Source organism: Sylvia atricapilla, chromosome 4 (assembly GCF_009819655.1).
Source record: "Sylvia atricapilla isolate bSylAtr1 chromosome 4, bSylAtr1.pri, whole genome shotgun sequence".
Taxonomy (NCBI): domain Eukaryota; kingdom Metazoa; phylum Chordata; class Aves; order Passeriformes; family Sylviidae; genus Sylvia; species Sylvia atricapilla.
Genome location: NC_089143.1, coordinates 58,839,268 through 58,855,207, shown reverse-complemented (window position 1 = coordinate 58,855,207; position 15,940 = coordinate 58,839,268). Strand labels below are relative to the sequence as shown.

Genomic DNA, 15,940 nt, shown 5'->3' with positions numbered 1-15,940 from the left:
GCATTTGAATCAATAGAAAAACAATGAGCCACCATCAAGAATGGGGAAGAGTGGGTTTGTCTATTCACCTTTCCTAGTAATGAGGAGTGGGAGAGTGCGGTGGGGAAGATGGGGAAGAAAACCAGTGAAACTGGAACAGGGGAGAGCCTGCACATCCTCACAGTAAGGCCGCGCAGGAAGTGAAGTAGCCCCAAACAGGGCACGTTCAGCAATGACAACAGTGACTCTAAGCACGGGTCTCATATTTAGCTAAAAAAGCCACTGATTTTTTTTTAACAGGAGCATAGTCCCCATTTGTGCTGCTGGTGGTAATGGGTTTTCTTCTCAACAGCAATCTAAAGCAAAAATTTCCTGCAGCCATATAAACCAGCCATTTATACGCCGAAAAGAAAACATTTCTTCTGCCTTTAGGAAATTTGCATATGAAGGAGCAGTAAGTAGAAGCCCATTACCTGTAAAATTTGTCTCCATAGAGTCACTCTTGTTTCTAACAACACGGATAAGAAAAACAACAAAATGATCTTACCAGCACATGTTTGGCTGATGTAATAAAATTCCTCTCTCTGCTACGATCAGGCAGAAAGATTGCAACAAAAACAGCAGCATATCTGCATTTAAATCAGCATTAAAGCCTGGACACAAATGCTTGTTTATTTCCAAAGCAATAGGAAGTAAATAAGGGTGAATAATCCCAATGTTTTAACCCGCATGTCCATAGTATTCCTAAGTGCAAAGCAAAATACAACAGCCGAACTCCTTATAAGTAGCAATTCAGTTCAGAGATGAATGGAAAAGCAGCAGAAATACCTGCAAACACGTATCTACTGACTGAAATTAGGATGGTCCCAAGGCATTCACTAGAATCAAGTTCTGCATGCCATATAGTACAGAACCAAAAGATCACTTAGGCTGGAAAAGACCTTTAAGATCATCAAGTCTATCCCCCTAACCCAGCGCTGCCAAGCCCACTATTAAACTATGTCCCCAACTGCCTCATCTGCACATCTTTCAAATACCTCCAGGGATGGTGACTGGAGCAGCCTCTTCCAATGCTTGATAATCCCTTCTGTGAAGAACTTTTTCCTAATAGCCACCTAAAGCCTTCCCTGACACAACCTGAGGACATTTGATTGCCAAGGCAAATGGGATCCTGGGGCGCATCCAGCAGACTGGGGGAGGTGATCCTGCACCCCTACTTAGCCCTAGTGAGGCCACATCTGGAGTGCTGTGTTCAATTCTGGGCTCCTTAGGACAAAAAAAGACAAGGAGCTACTGGAGAGGGTGCAGAGGAGGGACACAAAGATGATGAGGGGTCCGGATCACCTCTCACGGGAGGAGGGACTGCAGAAGCTGGACCTGTTTAGTCTGGATAGGACTGATGCACTAATGCCCTTAAATATCACAAAGATGGGTGCCCAGAGAATGGTGCCAGACTCTCTGGCACTGCTCAGTGACAGGATATGGAGCAATGGCCATAAACTAAAACACAAGAAGTTCCACTTCAACATGGAGAACAAATTTCTTCACACTGAGAGTGACAGATCCCCAGAACACGCTGCACAGGGAGGTTGTGGAGTCTCCTTCCCTGATGACATTCCAAATCCAACTGGACGTGCTCCTGTGTCACCTGCTCCAGGTGACACTGCCTTGGCAGGGGGGTTGGACTGGATGATCTCCAGAGGTGCCTTCCAACACTAATGGTTCTGTGATTTCTTCTCATCCTGTTACTTGGGACAAGAGACTGACACCCACCTCAGTAGCACCTCCTTTCAGGTAGATGCAGAGAGCAGTATAGTCCCCTCTAAGCCTCTTTTTCCTTAGGCTATATAATCCCACTTCCCTCAGCTACTCCTCAGAAGAGGCACCACCACTGGTGGTGGTAGAAAAACAGTAGAGACTCCTATGCTTTGTGTAACTAAGTAAGTATTGTAACAATGGGAGAAAAGTACTGTCTCTTCTCATCTTCCATTTCTTCTGCTTCTCCTTTCCCTGACCCCTCTCTTTTGGGTGTCAGATGATCCCCTGGGGATGACAGTCACAAACTGCAGATAAAACAATTCAACCCCTCTCAGTCTCATCATCAGTGTTCAAACACCTGAGGATTGCCGGTAGAGCTACATTATGTCTTTGGTTCCCAGCCTGGTTTTGGATCCAGCTCCACCAGGCTGGACATGGAAATGCTTCTCAGAAGCCTCACATGGGGCAAAGAGTAAAGACAAAAGAGCTGATTGTGAATCCTTCCTTACAGAAAACAGCTCTATCTCCCCAGTAACACAAGAGACTGCTGCTCCCAGAACACAGTCCTGCAGAGAAAACCTGGGGCAGATCCAAGGCAGGACTGAGCTGTTTGGATTTAGAAGTAGCCCATCAGAGCTACAAGGTTTCCATCCCTAGCAGTGAAAGTGCCAGATAAAGGATTAAACAAGAAAAAATAAAAGAGTGGAAAGAAAAAGTCAAAACAACCCTCCACAAAATAAACACTTAAAAAAAAAAAATCACAAACCTACAAAGCAGACTAAAACTGCAGACTTTTAAAGCAATATTAATTACTCAATGAATGGCTTCTTCCAGTTCTCCAGTGAAATTTTTTTCAATGGCACACTTACTAAATGACTGAAGCAGGTGTAGATATTCTTGTATATTAAAGCTGGTGTCTCTGAAAGTGAAAAAGCTGCAACATTTTAGAAAACCCATACTTACTTTGCTTATTTTTGATTGCCAATAAAGAGGTTGGCAATAGTATATTTACTATTTACAATAACTACTTAAAAAACTATTCTTGTTTTCTCTTCATTACTCATGTTCTAGCCCTGCTTGGCAACAGTGCCAAAATTAAAGCTGTATTTCACAGTGAATAAATTATTTCTCTACACCAGTTTGCAGTGTATTACAAGATTAAATAGGACAGCTAGAAATCCCCCCAAAAGTGAGTTTTCTCTTATTCAAAGGGAAAAAATGAAGCCTATAGCACTCAAGAGAGAGGGAAAATACTATCTTAATACTGTTTTCTCCCACTTTGTTAGATTTCTTAAAGGACGTGTAACATAACAAGCTGGCTTCACAACACTACTGCATTCAAGGCTCATATTAGCTGTATTTTGAAAACTACCCACGTGACAAACTAAAATCAATTATTTTCTTCCTTAGCTGGGATGATAAATGTAAACTACCTCCTTTTGACTTAATTCTCTAGAGCCAACATCCTAAACACAAAAAATCATGCACTGGGACATTACTCATTTTGCTCAAAAACATCACTAGATTTTGACTAAATGTCTGATCAACCTCAGCTTTGGTTAGCTTCCCCTATAACATCAGGTCTGACAACGAGAGGTCCAACTTCACACATGCTAGACACGGAATTAAATTTTAGTCTGCGGGGGCGGGGGGGGGAAGTATCATGCAAAGAAATAAGAGTAGCTGGGATTCTTTTAGGTCTCATCGTACCTTGAATTCTTGAAGTTCAGCGCCAGCATCTTAGTTGTCAAGTCCTCCCCTTGTAAGACGCTAGAGACAGGAGACAAGCTCCTGTGCCTCCAGGGCGCTGCCAGCCCTCGGCCAGTAAACATCCCTCTGCCGAGCTTTGTGCCGGCTGTACCAGCGCCCAGGCGGGAGGGACTGTGAGCCAGGAGCAGCTGCTCCCTCCCAGCAGGCTGGGACACCAAGGGCAGGGAGCCCTCCTCCTCGCGATGCACAGGCCCCAGTCACTGATACAGCTGCTCCGCAGAGAATAAATCAAAATCACACAAGCGCCGGATCAAGACGGAAAACCGTGCGCTCCAGCAAAACGACATCTGGTCGGCAGCTCAATCACCGCAAAGGAGAATGATCTATCATGGCTTACAAATTAATTTGCAAGACGACATTTTCCTGCTTCTCTTATCTCACAGGAAAGTAAGTACGTTTCAATTTTGGTTACAGCAGAACTAATTATTCTGGGGGAAAAAATAAACCAAGGACAAGAGACACTCCTTACTAGAACCTACATCAGATGCAGTGTGGATTTTCTTGATTAACTCTTCTGCTTTCCAGGGGTTTGTTGTTTTGCTGTGTTTTTTAAACACTGTTTACTACTCTAGCTCACAATGCTACTTTCATGCACAGCACCATGCAATCTAGAACTGCCAGGTGTTGTGTTTCAATAACAAAAACTATTCAGAAGCGGTAGTATTTTCTGAGGAAATCCATTATGCTACCCAAACTTGCATGTTATGTCTCACCACTACACTTGCCCCTTCCCCTAGTAAAAATAACCAAGGGTACTGAAAACAAATTACCATTGCAGTGGCAGTTCTCTGAAAAGAATTCTCCCAAAATGATACTCAAACGACTACAGTGGACACTGCTTTCCAAATAAATTTATCCCAGAAGAAAGCTTGAACATCCAGTAGTGAAAGCACAATTACTGACATGGAGTTTATTCACATTTTTCCCCTGGATTCACCTACACACAACACTCACCCAAGGAAATAGACTTCCTTGCTGGAAGTAAAAAAAATTAGGAAGAAAACAAAAAAGAGAGAGTAATCGTCTATCAAATGTACTGGTATGTCATTTACAGGCATAGAAATCACTGAGTAGTTATTTAATGCAAGTCCTTGCTTCTGCAGTGAAAGTGTATGGGTTCCCTAAGATGACCTGCTTGGCTGTTTCTGCATGCAAAGAACCTGGGGACAGAACTTGCTCGCCCCACAAGAAAGAAAACAAGACTTTTTCAGTGCTACTGCTTTTCTCTGGCTTTGGTTCCTTTTAAGCTTTGACAGTAAGCAGTGTACAGAATGAGGATAACTACTCTTTCTTTTTTTTCAAGATAAACAGTGCAACAAACAGAGTGAAACCAAGCAATATGCTGACAAACAAAGGCCCTTGAAAGAATAAGGTAAATAAATGCTCAATACTAAGATTTAATTACAACAATGGTATCACCGCAAAGGCTTCTTCCCTTATACATGCATATATTCCTTCACAATTTTATCATACATTTCTTTCTTCAATTTGATTCTACTTCTCTGTCTTCTTCTAAGGTGACCTTTTAGCAACACCAAAGAGTAAACAGTACTTCTAATATACTCTCACTGCAACACAGGCAGGTGGTAGCCCACTTCTGCCCTATTATTTCCTCACTTATAAAAATTGCCGCACATCAGTTTCATCTCCCAGCACTTTGAACAGTCATTTTTGCGTTTACAGGAATGTGCCTTTGAGATTTCTCCCAGGCAGCTTCTTGAAATTAAAATCAAACAAGGGAAAGCTCTAAAACTAGGTTTACTGTGCCTCCAGTTTGTTTCAATTCATGAGACTTAAAAGTCTTTCCTGGGAGTGCCTAAGGCTTGCTTTTCACAGGCTATCACTTATCAGCAGTGGCTCTCTCAATATCCCCCCTCCCTTTGGGACAGAAGATGGGGCATGAAGCTTTCACAGCATTCTTGTAATTCCAATTACACCACTGGTGCATCACTCATCTACTGCTAAAGGTGTACCTTCTTAACTTGTAGTTTTGCTAGAAAAACATTTGCTAGGACACCAAGGAGAAAACCACACCCCAAGAAGTCAGGAAAACAGCAGCAGGCATCACAGAAACAAACAGCATCCCCACAGAGATAATCTAAATAGAGATTTTTTTAATTTTTTTTTCCTCATTATGCTTCACATCCATAAAAAACTATGGCATCACAGATGGGAACATGTCAAAGGGAGTTTCAGGCATTAATCCATTGCTAGCAAAAAATTACTGACTCGGTGTGAAATATTGGTGTTTATCTCTAAGAGAGCCACGAAATGAATCTTTCATGATAACCTGACAACTATGAGAAGAGCATACAAGAGCATGGCACACAAGCCCCCCTTTCTATCACAGCGAACTTAAAACAAAGCAGTGACAGACTTCTCCAACACCATCCCAGGATGATCCCAATTACTTCCATATTTCATACCTTATTCTACAAAAGCTCTTAAAAATATGGTCACTCCTCCCTACTCATACATTTTCTCCCTGTGGCAGAATAAAAAAACTGCTACAAATAAATAAACATTTCTTTGGAGCTCTAGGTTTCAGTGCTGCAGTTTTCTAAAGGATAGAAAAGTACCACAAGCTGTGCTGTGAGTGTTGCAAGAGGCCACCCAACACAGTAAACTCAGCATAATTAGGTTATGCACACTGACTTAACTCCTGTGGTATAACAAATAAACACAGGGTGAGTCAGGTCAAGCCAACACACACACTTGGCTTACCCCAGAGACAAACAGCTTCCTATCAACACACTGGGCTGCCCATTCTGTCTACTCCCTGACATCACCTGCACAGCTTGTAAGTAAACTCTACCCCATGAACTAAAATCTGAATCAATGGGTGTCATTGACAAAACCAGTCACGACTGCTATGGAAGCCTACTTCAAATACCTTTCCAAGTGATCCTAAATCCCTATTAAGTGCTCCACAGAACCATTTTTAATAAATTTTGCTCCTGCAATACAGTAATTTAAGGAAGATCCCATTTAAAAAAACCAAAACACTGCACATATTACGCTCAAAAGAACATCCTTTAAAACCTTACATGCTTCTATTTGTATCACTTCTATCCCTTGCCTCCCTTATGCACTAATCTAATTCATCTGTCAAGGAAGCAAACTAATCAGTTTGACACAATTTTCTCCCTGGCAAATTTATGTTGGTTGGCTGTCTTCCCTTATCTCATTATCTCCTATGTGCTCATAAACTGCATCACAGTTTTTACTATTATCCCTGTAGCTGCAGGTAAGTCATGCCACAGCTGGAGAGTAACTCAACGTGGCCCCACCAAGAGCTCAACCAAATCAAATATAGCAGGCTCGGGTCTGAAAGGAACATAACCACAACCCTAAAATCAAGCTGTTAAGCTCTGCCAGTTCTTGCATGTCCTCAGAACTGGAAGAACAGGATGCATGAAGTGCCAAGGAAATATTTCCTACATAAGTAGCTGAATGGCAGATCAGGATTCTAACAAGACAGTCTTCACAGATTCACAAAACAGTCTGCATTCAACAGGCTGCTTGAAATCAACTACTTTTACAAAGAAGGAGACTACAATGAGAGAAGATGAACCTTTCATCTTCTTTTATTCTCCATGAAGTAGTATACATGTCTCAAAAAAATCTAAACACAATAGGTTGAAGGGAGCTAGGCATTTTCCATTAAAGTAAAAAAAAAAAATGCATAATTCTGTCAGACCCCCTTGTGGACAGGCTTGTTGCTTTTGTTAATGAATAAAACATTGGAAACAAAAGCAGTAGCACAGAGCTGGAATGAAAGCATTGATGTTGGAGTGCAGGATTTCACATAGAAGGATGTGCTTTGGGGTTTCTGTCTTTCTGTATGCTTCTGTTAAATTAGAAGTGATACCTCACCCTTGAACACTTTACAAATCTCAGTTTTACATGAAACAAGATAAAGATGGTGAGAATACATCAACGACTAAAGCTCTTGATAAGAAGCGGCAACACTTGCAGTTGTTGAGCTCTACATGCCTCAAAAAGTGATGCCAACTAAAATTCCCTTGTCTTTTCCCACTGGGTCATCTCTTCACTTTCAGTGTCTGTGACATGCTGCAGCCTTTTTTTCACTCTGTTGGTTTTCCTTTTGCTCCAAAATGGGTCTGTATGCCAAAGGGTGTCCTAGCAAAGCTTAGACATTACTCTTCAGTAGCCACACCACACTGCACACACAACCCCACCCCCCCATGCTTGTAAAGTAAGCTAACAAAGATTAGAATCCTCTATCAGACAGTAACCAGTAAATTAGTAAGCCAGAAGATTTAATAGATTTTAACTCAACTGCTCCTATGGAAATTCACCTCTTTGCTTTAGGAGCACTTCGCTAGACCTGCCTCTTCCCTCTCCCCCCTCCACTGCTCCATCTAATTTTACTTGGTACATTCATTTTTATCAGCAAAACCAAGCCTTACTGAATTTAACAGTTATACACGCATTTTTTTAATATCACCAGTTAAAAAGTAATCCACTAGGTGATAAATCTACTTAATCCTTGCCGGTTTTCCAAAAAACATGGAAGTAAACTAGACTGAATGTTCTAACTGCAAAAGGAAGCCTCTTGTAGGCCATAGCATTTGTAGCAGGACTATAGAGCTCTGGGGAAAAACATTCAGAGCAAGCACTCTATACAGTTTGTACAAACCCAAATAAACTAGGATATAACACTGAATACAAGCCACTTAAGGCAGAAGCAGAGATAACTTTACCTCTGTAGGGATACTGTAGGGACCCTTCCTAGCCTGGCAATTCTACTGAAGACCAGGTGTATTCTTCTCTCAAAGTAAAAATGAGAGGCTTGAGAAATTCAAAGAACAAACAGGCACTACAGTCTCAGGTATTATGATCATTCTTACCCCCTTTTTTTAACCTATTGATTAAAACCTCCAAGTTTAACGCAGCTTGTCTCTGAGCATGCATCACACCCACACAACTTTCTGTGACCACCCAGCAATGTATTTCCACAGCATCCCCACAGATAAACAGAATCCTAAATTTTGTTTGGGTAGAGCAATTTTAAGCTGACTGTGTTCTGACAGTGCCTGAATTAACTCCCTTTCTGTGACAGGCAAATGAACTGCTTCACACAGAATTTACTGAAGAGTGTGCCAATTACAAATCAAAAGGCAATTTCCACAAAAGCTCTTCAACATTCACATCACTAACCTCTACAGCATTCCTGGGATCAGGGCAAACAGCTTCAAGAGAACAGGGCCCATTCCTTTCCGAAGTTTCTCTTCAACACCAAAGCTGCTCTCTCACTAGGTAAAAGAGAAAAAGGTTAGAATACGAATGTGACAATAAAGTCACAGAGCTCTGCTCTTCTGAAATGAAAGAGGAGTCATCCCTATGACAACTGGACTTCCACAAACGAAGAAATCCCTTAAATAGCTCTGGGAAAAGGAACTGCAGCAAACTAGAAACTGACACACAGCAGTATTTCTCTGATTAAATGATACTCACTGAGAGCACATGGATTGCTAAAAGGGTTAATACAGAGTGCAAGCCCAATAATTAATACACTGACAGCCCGTGATCAGCAAGAGCATCCCTCTGAGGAACCAAGTGATTTCTCATCATTACAGCAGGGGAATAAGAGATAAGCTACATTGATACCAACCCAGCTGAGCAAATGTGAAGCTACTGAACAGTTTCTCTGGCCTCTCCCCTAGTTTGTCTGCCTCTTATTTTCAGAGCTATAAAATATTCATCTTAGAATTTGCAAGCGGACACGGGGCACTGAGTCTGAGCTCACTTCAGCACAACTCCATGAATCCATTACAAGGCTCTCCAGCTAACCCAGGCAGCTGGTAGAGGCAGTAAACCCAGCAGTGGCCACTGTAGGACCTGGCAAAGAACTAGGTGAATGCTGCACCTTGGTTATTAGCCATGAGATGGCGGATCTCTGATTATTTTACCTCTGAGTCCCAGTCAGGCCCAACTGGCATTATCAGTACAGTGTTCCTACACTCCAGAGCACTACACACTACAGGCATACCTAAAGCAACTGGAAAAACTTTATAATACAATTTATATCATTTATTGTTTTATTATTTTGTACATTAAAAGGAGCAGACAATATTTTGGTGGGGGGAAATTGACTTGGGTAAAAAAAGCAGTACAGCATCAGGTACCTTTGAAAGGCTTCGTAAGAGAGATGGCACTAATGTGAAAATCTTGCTCAGAGATATTGCAGAGGTTAAAATAATATAAAGTTTTGTTACGATGTTGCTCTATGCTCTAAAATTTAAAGTAACTTTTTGGAAGTGCAAGTGATTGAGCATTAACTACTAAAGGAGAATTTCTCTCCTAACTCCATTGTCCATGACTGTGAAACCTTCTCCCTCCAGTTCCATCTGTTCATGGGGAAAAATAAGGAGCCACCAGCCAGAACCAAATACCACCTGTGTGCACAGCACATAATACTGTAGAAATTGCACCATGGAACTCAAATACCAAAAGTGGGGAGAGCACTTGGATTTTATCTCTGCAGAAGCAAGCAAATATTTAAACTAAGATAATAAACAAATAGTCCTTCTGTCATAGGAACAGTTACTGGACAAACTTTAAAACAAATAAGGAACTGCTGTTTCAGCTATCTTCATTTCACCCTATTAAGAACTTTATTTTATAACCAACCACCTCTCAGGTTCAAAGTTATAGATTTTTGGTTTTATATACAGACAATGGAGGTCTCAGGCTCCAAATCAGATCAGAGTGTGATTGCACTAAACTTAATTAACACTTACTATATTTGCAATGCTCAAATGACCAGTTACGCTGCAAGTACTCAAAACCCACAAGCTTCCTTGAGCAGAAATTAAAGGGTAATATCAGCATCTTTTCCAGCTAAAACGGTAAAAAAGGCCATGAGGAAGTAAAACCCTGAAGACAGCTCACAACCCTATTGCATATTGTGCTATTTACTTGGTCCTGAGCCAAAAGTTTATCTATGGTCTATCTATACTCCCACAGTACATTTGCAATGCCTTGTCTCTAAATCCTGACTCCCTTACATTTATCTTACTTCCATATTTTGTCAGGGTCACAATAGCTTGAGAAAGACTTTATCAAATGTATCTGACACAAAATGAATTGTTTTGACTTGCAGTCTCAAAACCAATAAACACAGGGAAGCAGGAGGTCCTGTTTAAACATAGTTAACAAGAATTAAACACCTTCTGTGGTGCCAAAAACTAAAGCACTCGTACTTTATTTCCATCAACCAATCTTCAGTACTGCCCAAGCTTTAATTCTCCCTGTGGCCATCAGTCAGCAAAAGTGACCACAAGACCAGTAGCATATATCTTCTATACTGCAGCAATGAGAAAAAGGAAGATGTTTTCAACCTTGAATATCCCAAAACATCAACATCCTCCAAAGAAATGTAACTAAACTAAGTAACAAAATAGATTCATTTTGAACCCACCACTCACAAAGAGCCCCTGGAAAAGTAAACTACTTCAGTTTCCTCACACCCTCCAGCCTAGGGAAGGCACAGAAGCCCTCAAGAAGAAACAGAGAAACAGCAGCTGCTCTGACTAAAACCCTGCTGCAAGCTCTGAGAAAGGAGAACCAACTCTGGTCAGCGTCAAAGGGGTGGCATAGCTTAGTCACCTCCCTGTCTTATTGAGTCTCCAGTGTAAAGGAGAAATATCTCTGGGAAGTATACTGACTGGCATGTTCAACAAAACCTTTCTTGGAGGAAAAGATCTATATTTTTCAAAGAAGATTCAGATACAGCTTTCCTAGATGATTTCTTAGGGCATTCACCCTCTCTCCATCCAAAATAGGTTCCTGACTTTCCACAGGGACAATGGTGGCATGCAGGCAATATGGTACCATGGCTGTGCTGCCTACAGGCTTCCTCACCCATCTCTGTCTACTGAAAGGGTGCAGAAAGCAGTGTAAGTATATCCTGAAGCTCTCCAGACAGGCAGCACCTTGCTCTCTGGCTAATGGCTTTCCCATCTGCAGATCACACACTATCCAGAGGCTGCTCAAACCCACAATGGAAGAGGAGCACAGCAAAGAGCCGAACTGCCCATTCCATATCCGGTGTCTGCTCCTGACCACTCAAAAAGCATCTCAAGTGGCAATTACCTCATGAAAAAGTACACCATAAGTAACAAATACAACAGGGAGTTACGGTGGTTCCACTTGCAGTGCAAAACAAACAGGGTGGTGATTTCTCCTCCCCGGAACGCTGCACGCACAGGCAGTGTCTGATTCAGCCAGAGCAGACGAGCTCTGTGTCATCTCCTTTTCATGACCCACCACTGAACCCTGGCAGCAGCCACATCCATTATTTTCCAGCACCCAAGTGTCATTCAGCAAACAAGTCTCAGACACCAAAACGACCCCCACCCATGGCTTACATAAAGCTCCCTGCTGCACTGAAGGCCTTTCCTTTGGTTCAAAGAGTTGGAACATATCATTTGCAACTATTTTTTCAAAACGTAATATTAGGGTGGACAGCTTGAGTGTGACCAATAAAAACCTAAGTGACACTTCACAGCAGCTACCATCAGTTTTAACAGACAAGTCCCAAACCTACAGGCATTTCTTGAAGAGTTGCTATAGATAATCTGCGTAAATACACAAAAATATTTTTACATAATTTTTTACATAATTAAAAATATTTTTCCATCATACAAATAAAAGCTTTTTTCTTTTCTAAATGCAAAGTCCATTCGGTCAACATGTATTTTATAACAAATGCACTCTTGCATTATAAGTTTGGGCGTTTTTTGTATAAATATGTTTTTGTTTCAATGTTAACTGAGCTTGAACTATTTCTTATCCAAACATTCTCCTTCAGAACCGATGCAAAAAGGTTTAAATCAAGTCCTAACAATATGTATTTATGACTTGAATAGTTTCTCTCAGATGCCATTACTCCTTTGTCCTTCTCATATAAATGATTTGCTTGCTGTAACAAAGTTTCCAGACCTGCATCCCATCAAGTATTCAACCAGGTGTTTTAGGTCTCTTTTTATTTTGCCTCAGTATCTCAATATTCCCTATTTCTAGAGCTTAACAAATCAAATAGAATTTGATTGCTATCCCCATTTGATTGCTACCAGACACCATACAAAATTGCTGAACAACAAAACCTCAGCAATCATAAACCACGTGGTTCCTGCAAAGAAAAAAACTGATCAAGTAACACCATTAAAATTTGCTTTTATGTACATCTTATATCAGAAAAAGAAATACAAATGTTATGCAGACTTCCATCTTAGCTACTTCCCCCTTACTTATTTCCAAGTATTCCTCTGTGGATAAACTATGTTTATCAACTTTATGCATTCCATACTGGTGCCATCAGAATATTAAAAAATGCAATCCCTACAAGAGCATAAAGTTTCTTCTGTGCCTACACACACCACAGGTATTCAACAGAAACCTATTCACACCTGACCAGCCTTTTTCCTCCCTGCTTCCATGTTTTCAAAGTTACAAAACTCACTCACATGTTACATCAAAGAGGAGTCAAGGAAGACATTACATATAAATCGTTGTTGATAGGAATTACAGTAGCTGAGTGCTAGCACTTACTCCACATCTGATAGAGATAAAAATCCTGTCTCTGATGGAAAGAAATCAAAGGGATCATAAACGTTATGTGATCCAAGTACATTTTCTGCCTTTTCTAGCAGAGATGTGAGCACGCATTCTCAACCTCACTGGTTCACTTTCAGACGCACTGCAAGGGTTATGATGTCAAAGCCTGCCTTTAGCCAGATGAGGTCAGAGGTCAGGACCACAGACCAGCAGGAGCCTGGATCTGAATTCATACTGCCTGCTATGATGAGCAGTAACTTTGGCAACAACATATTTCTGCTGTACATAAAATCTGAAAGAAGAAATACAAATGTGGGCAATATGTTGTCTTAAGTACTCCCAGCTGTTTTAACAGTAGCATGAGGATGAAAGAGCCAGATGTTTCCCTCCGACAAAGACAAGACCATAAACATAAGGGTCAGCTCCATTTGTAAAATAAACAAACAGAAACCTCAAACAGGTAAAAAACTTCAGTTTCTGGCTCCCTCCAAAACACTCTTTCATTACTGTTTCTTATTCCCTACTTCTGCTAAAACAAACTAGTATTGTGAAACCACATGCAGGAACAAGTAAAGGAAGGCACCACATCTGTTTCTAGTGAAGTCCACAGCTCCAACACCTGGGTACTTCCTTCTCCTCACCAGTATTCTGGATTCTTTTGCTTTTTGTTTATAAATCCAACTCTCAGCAATCTTGTCATACTTCCAAATGAATGCATGCTTCCTAGTGAGGACTCCATTAACCTGCTCCTGCTCAGGAAGAATGAAGGAAGGCATCAAGGCACACACTTCACCTTCTCAGAGATCAACCCCAGAGATTCACGGTAGAAAACAGCAATAATGGCACACCCAATCTACAGGCACTTGTCACAACAGACTGCTTAAAAATTTTCACTGACAATTATTCCATTCCCTTTCAGATCAGAATATGATTGAACATTTGTAATTTGGTTTTCTTGCCGTCCACAAGACTCAGTGTAACACAGCTTGGAAGCACTAGAAAGATGATACCCATGATGAGCACAGAAGAAACACCACCACAGCTTAACTACAGCTTTCTGGAGATGGAGGGGGAATATATAATCCCAACAACTAACCATGTTTAGACAGGCAAAAATTTATTGGGTGGGAAGATACCTCACTCTGTGCAACAACATGCCAAGTTCCAAGCCAACCCTCAAAATACCTTCATACTCAAGAGCAAAGGGAAGGATGGTCACGAAAGGGGTCTTAATGACAGACATATACAGCCACTCTACTATATACAACTCTTAAATGTTGCTCCTCATCACTAAAGTCCCAAGAGCCAAACACAAACAACAGAAACCCTTGACAGATCTCTTGGGCACCACCCACTCTGTGTCTTTCAAAAAGCTCCTCCTTACCCTAAAAAACTCTAGTGTTGCCTTTCAGCTGGGTTCTTCTCAATACAGCAAAGCCTGAGAAGATGCAAATGGCCAACCAGATACAATAAAAGCAGACATCACCCTAGAGAAACTGCTTGAGCTGCAGCTGCATTCACATCTCCAGAAGCATCCTCTACACAGAGAGGCAGAACGCAGAACTTCAACAATCTGGCACTGGGTACAATTTAAAACCAAGGAAAAAAGCTTAACACCAACAATTTAAACTTTTTTAAAGCAAGGCAATGAAAGTCAAGGAAATAAATCCAGTCTCATTTATTGTGGGCAAGCTCTGTTGACAGCCCAAATTTTGCTTCAGTGTAACTGCAGTCAAGAAGAACTAATGCAACACCTGATTTCCATGCCACTGGAATGAAAAATGCTCCATAAACTGCATTTATATTAAGTCAAAGCCAAAATTAGTCTGAAAAAGGAACAAGAAAATTGTCATACGTGCTTCATGTTACTTCACCTTCTAATTACTCCCTAATTAAATTTGCATGCTTTGATAATATCTACTATTATAAGCTGATGCTTCAAATGGAAATAAATGCTAATTCCCTCTGCAAATGAACCATCAAAACCATGCACATTTAAAAAGATTAGTAAAATTTATTTCAAGTTGTCTTCAGAATGCTCTCACCTACTGTACTCAATCCTCAATTTACAAAAGTCTTTGCCAAGGATGCATTAATTCAGTCACCCATAAACAGTCTTCTGCTCTTAACAGCAAAGAAAAGTGCCTTTTGCAGAAATAAATCACAATGTGTCAGTGCTAAACTCCAGATGCTCCCTGCATAGACATGCTGAACTGACTCGCAGCTCACCTGTGACATAAGACTTCACTAATTATACTGCTTGATAAGACGCATTGTCTTTTTCTCAGAGAGGTTTTCAAATTAAGCAACTGGGCTTTAACATTACAGCACTGGGATCTCTGTCACTGAAATAGCGGATGTTGTTTGCACGTAACTACAGAATGATATAGAATGGAAGATTTGTGTGAAGCTCAGTGCTCAGCACAGGAGCAACTTGGATCAGTTGCTCACATGAGCTCTGAGCGTCTCCAAGAGTGGAAATCCCATTGCTCCTTTGACAAACCAACCGTGCCGTTCACCTTCATGGTATAAATTTCTACTCTACTTGTAACTGGCCTTGTGCTGCTTGTGTCCAATGCCTCTCATGTTACCTCTTTGCATCTCTGAGAAGATAAAGATCGTCAAAATTTCTGCAGCGGTCATCTCTTCCAAATTACAGATTAGTGACCACAGAGATACTTTATAAGTTGATCAGTTATCCAAGGACAGGGCCCTTAATCAGATCAGTCAGGCACACACTGAAACAGTGAGAGGTTTTGTTTATACATGCTATTAACTTATTTATGAACAAATAAAATAAACCTATATGAACACTCACAACATTTTGCTTCATCAAATGGGAAATAAA

At 40.9% G+C, this 15,940-nt stretch overlaps 1 protein-coding gene across 8 annotated transcripts in view; it reads right to left on the bottom strand.

The window, feature by feature from the left end:
* WDFY3 (WD repeat and FYVE domain containing 3) overlaps positions 1-15,940 on the bottom strand; it is a 153,114-nt gene that overhangs the window by 112,337 nt on the left and 24,837 nt on the right. For 4 of the 8 annotated variants that reach the window (XM_066318045.1, XM_066318048.1, XM_066318050.1 and 1 more), the window contains exon 1: positions 3,448-3,582. In XM_066318045.1, coding sequence (XP_066174142.1) covers positions 3,448-3,569 — 122 coding nt within the window. In that variant the 5' untranslated portion in view covers positions 3,570-3,582. Of the gene's footprint in view, positions 1-3,447; positions 3,583-8,691; positions 8,787-15,940 lie in introns of those variants that run through there. The other 4 variants (XM_066318046.1, XM_066318049.1, XM_066318051.1 and 1 more) reach the window with 2 other exon arrangements.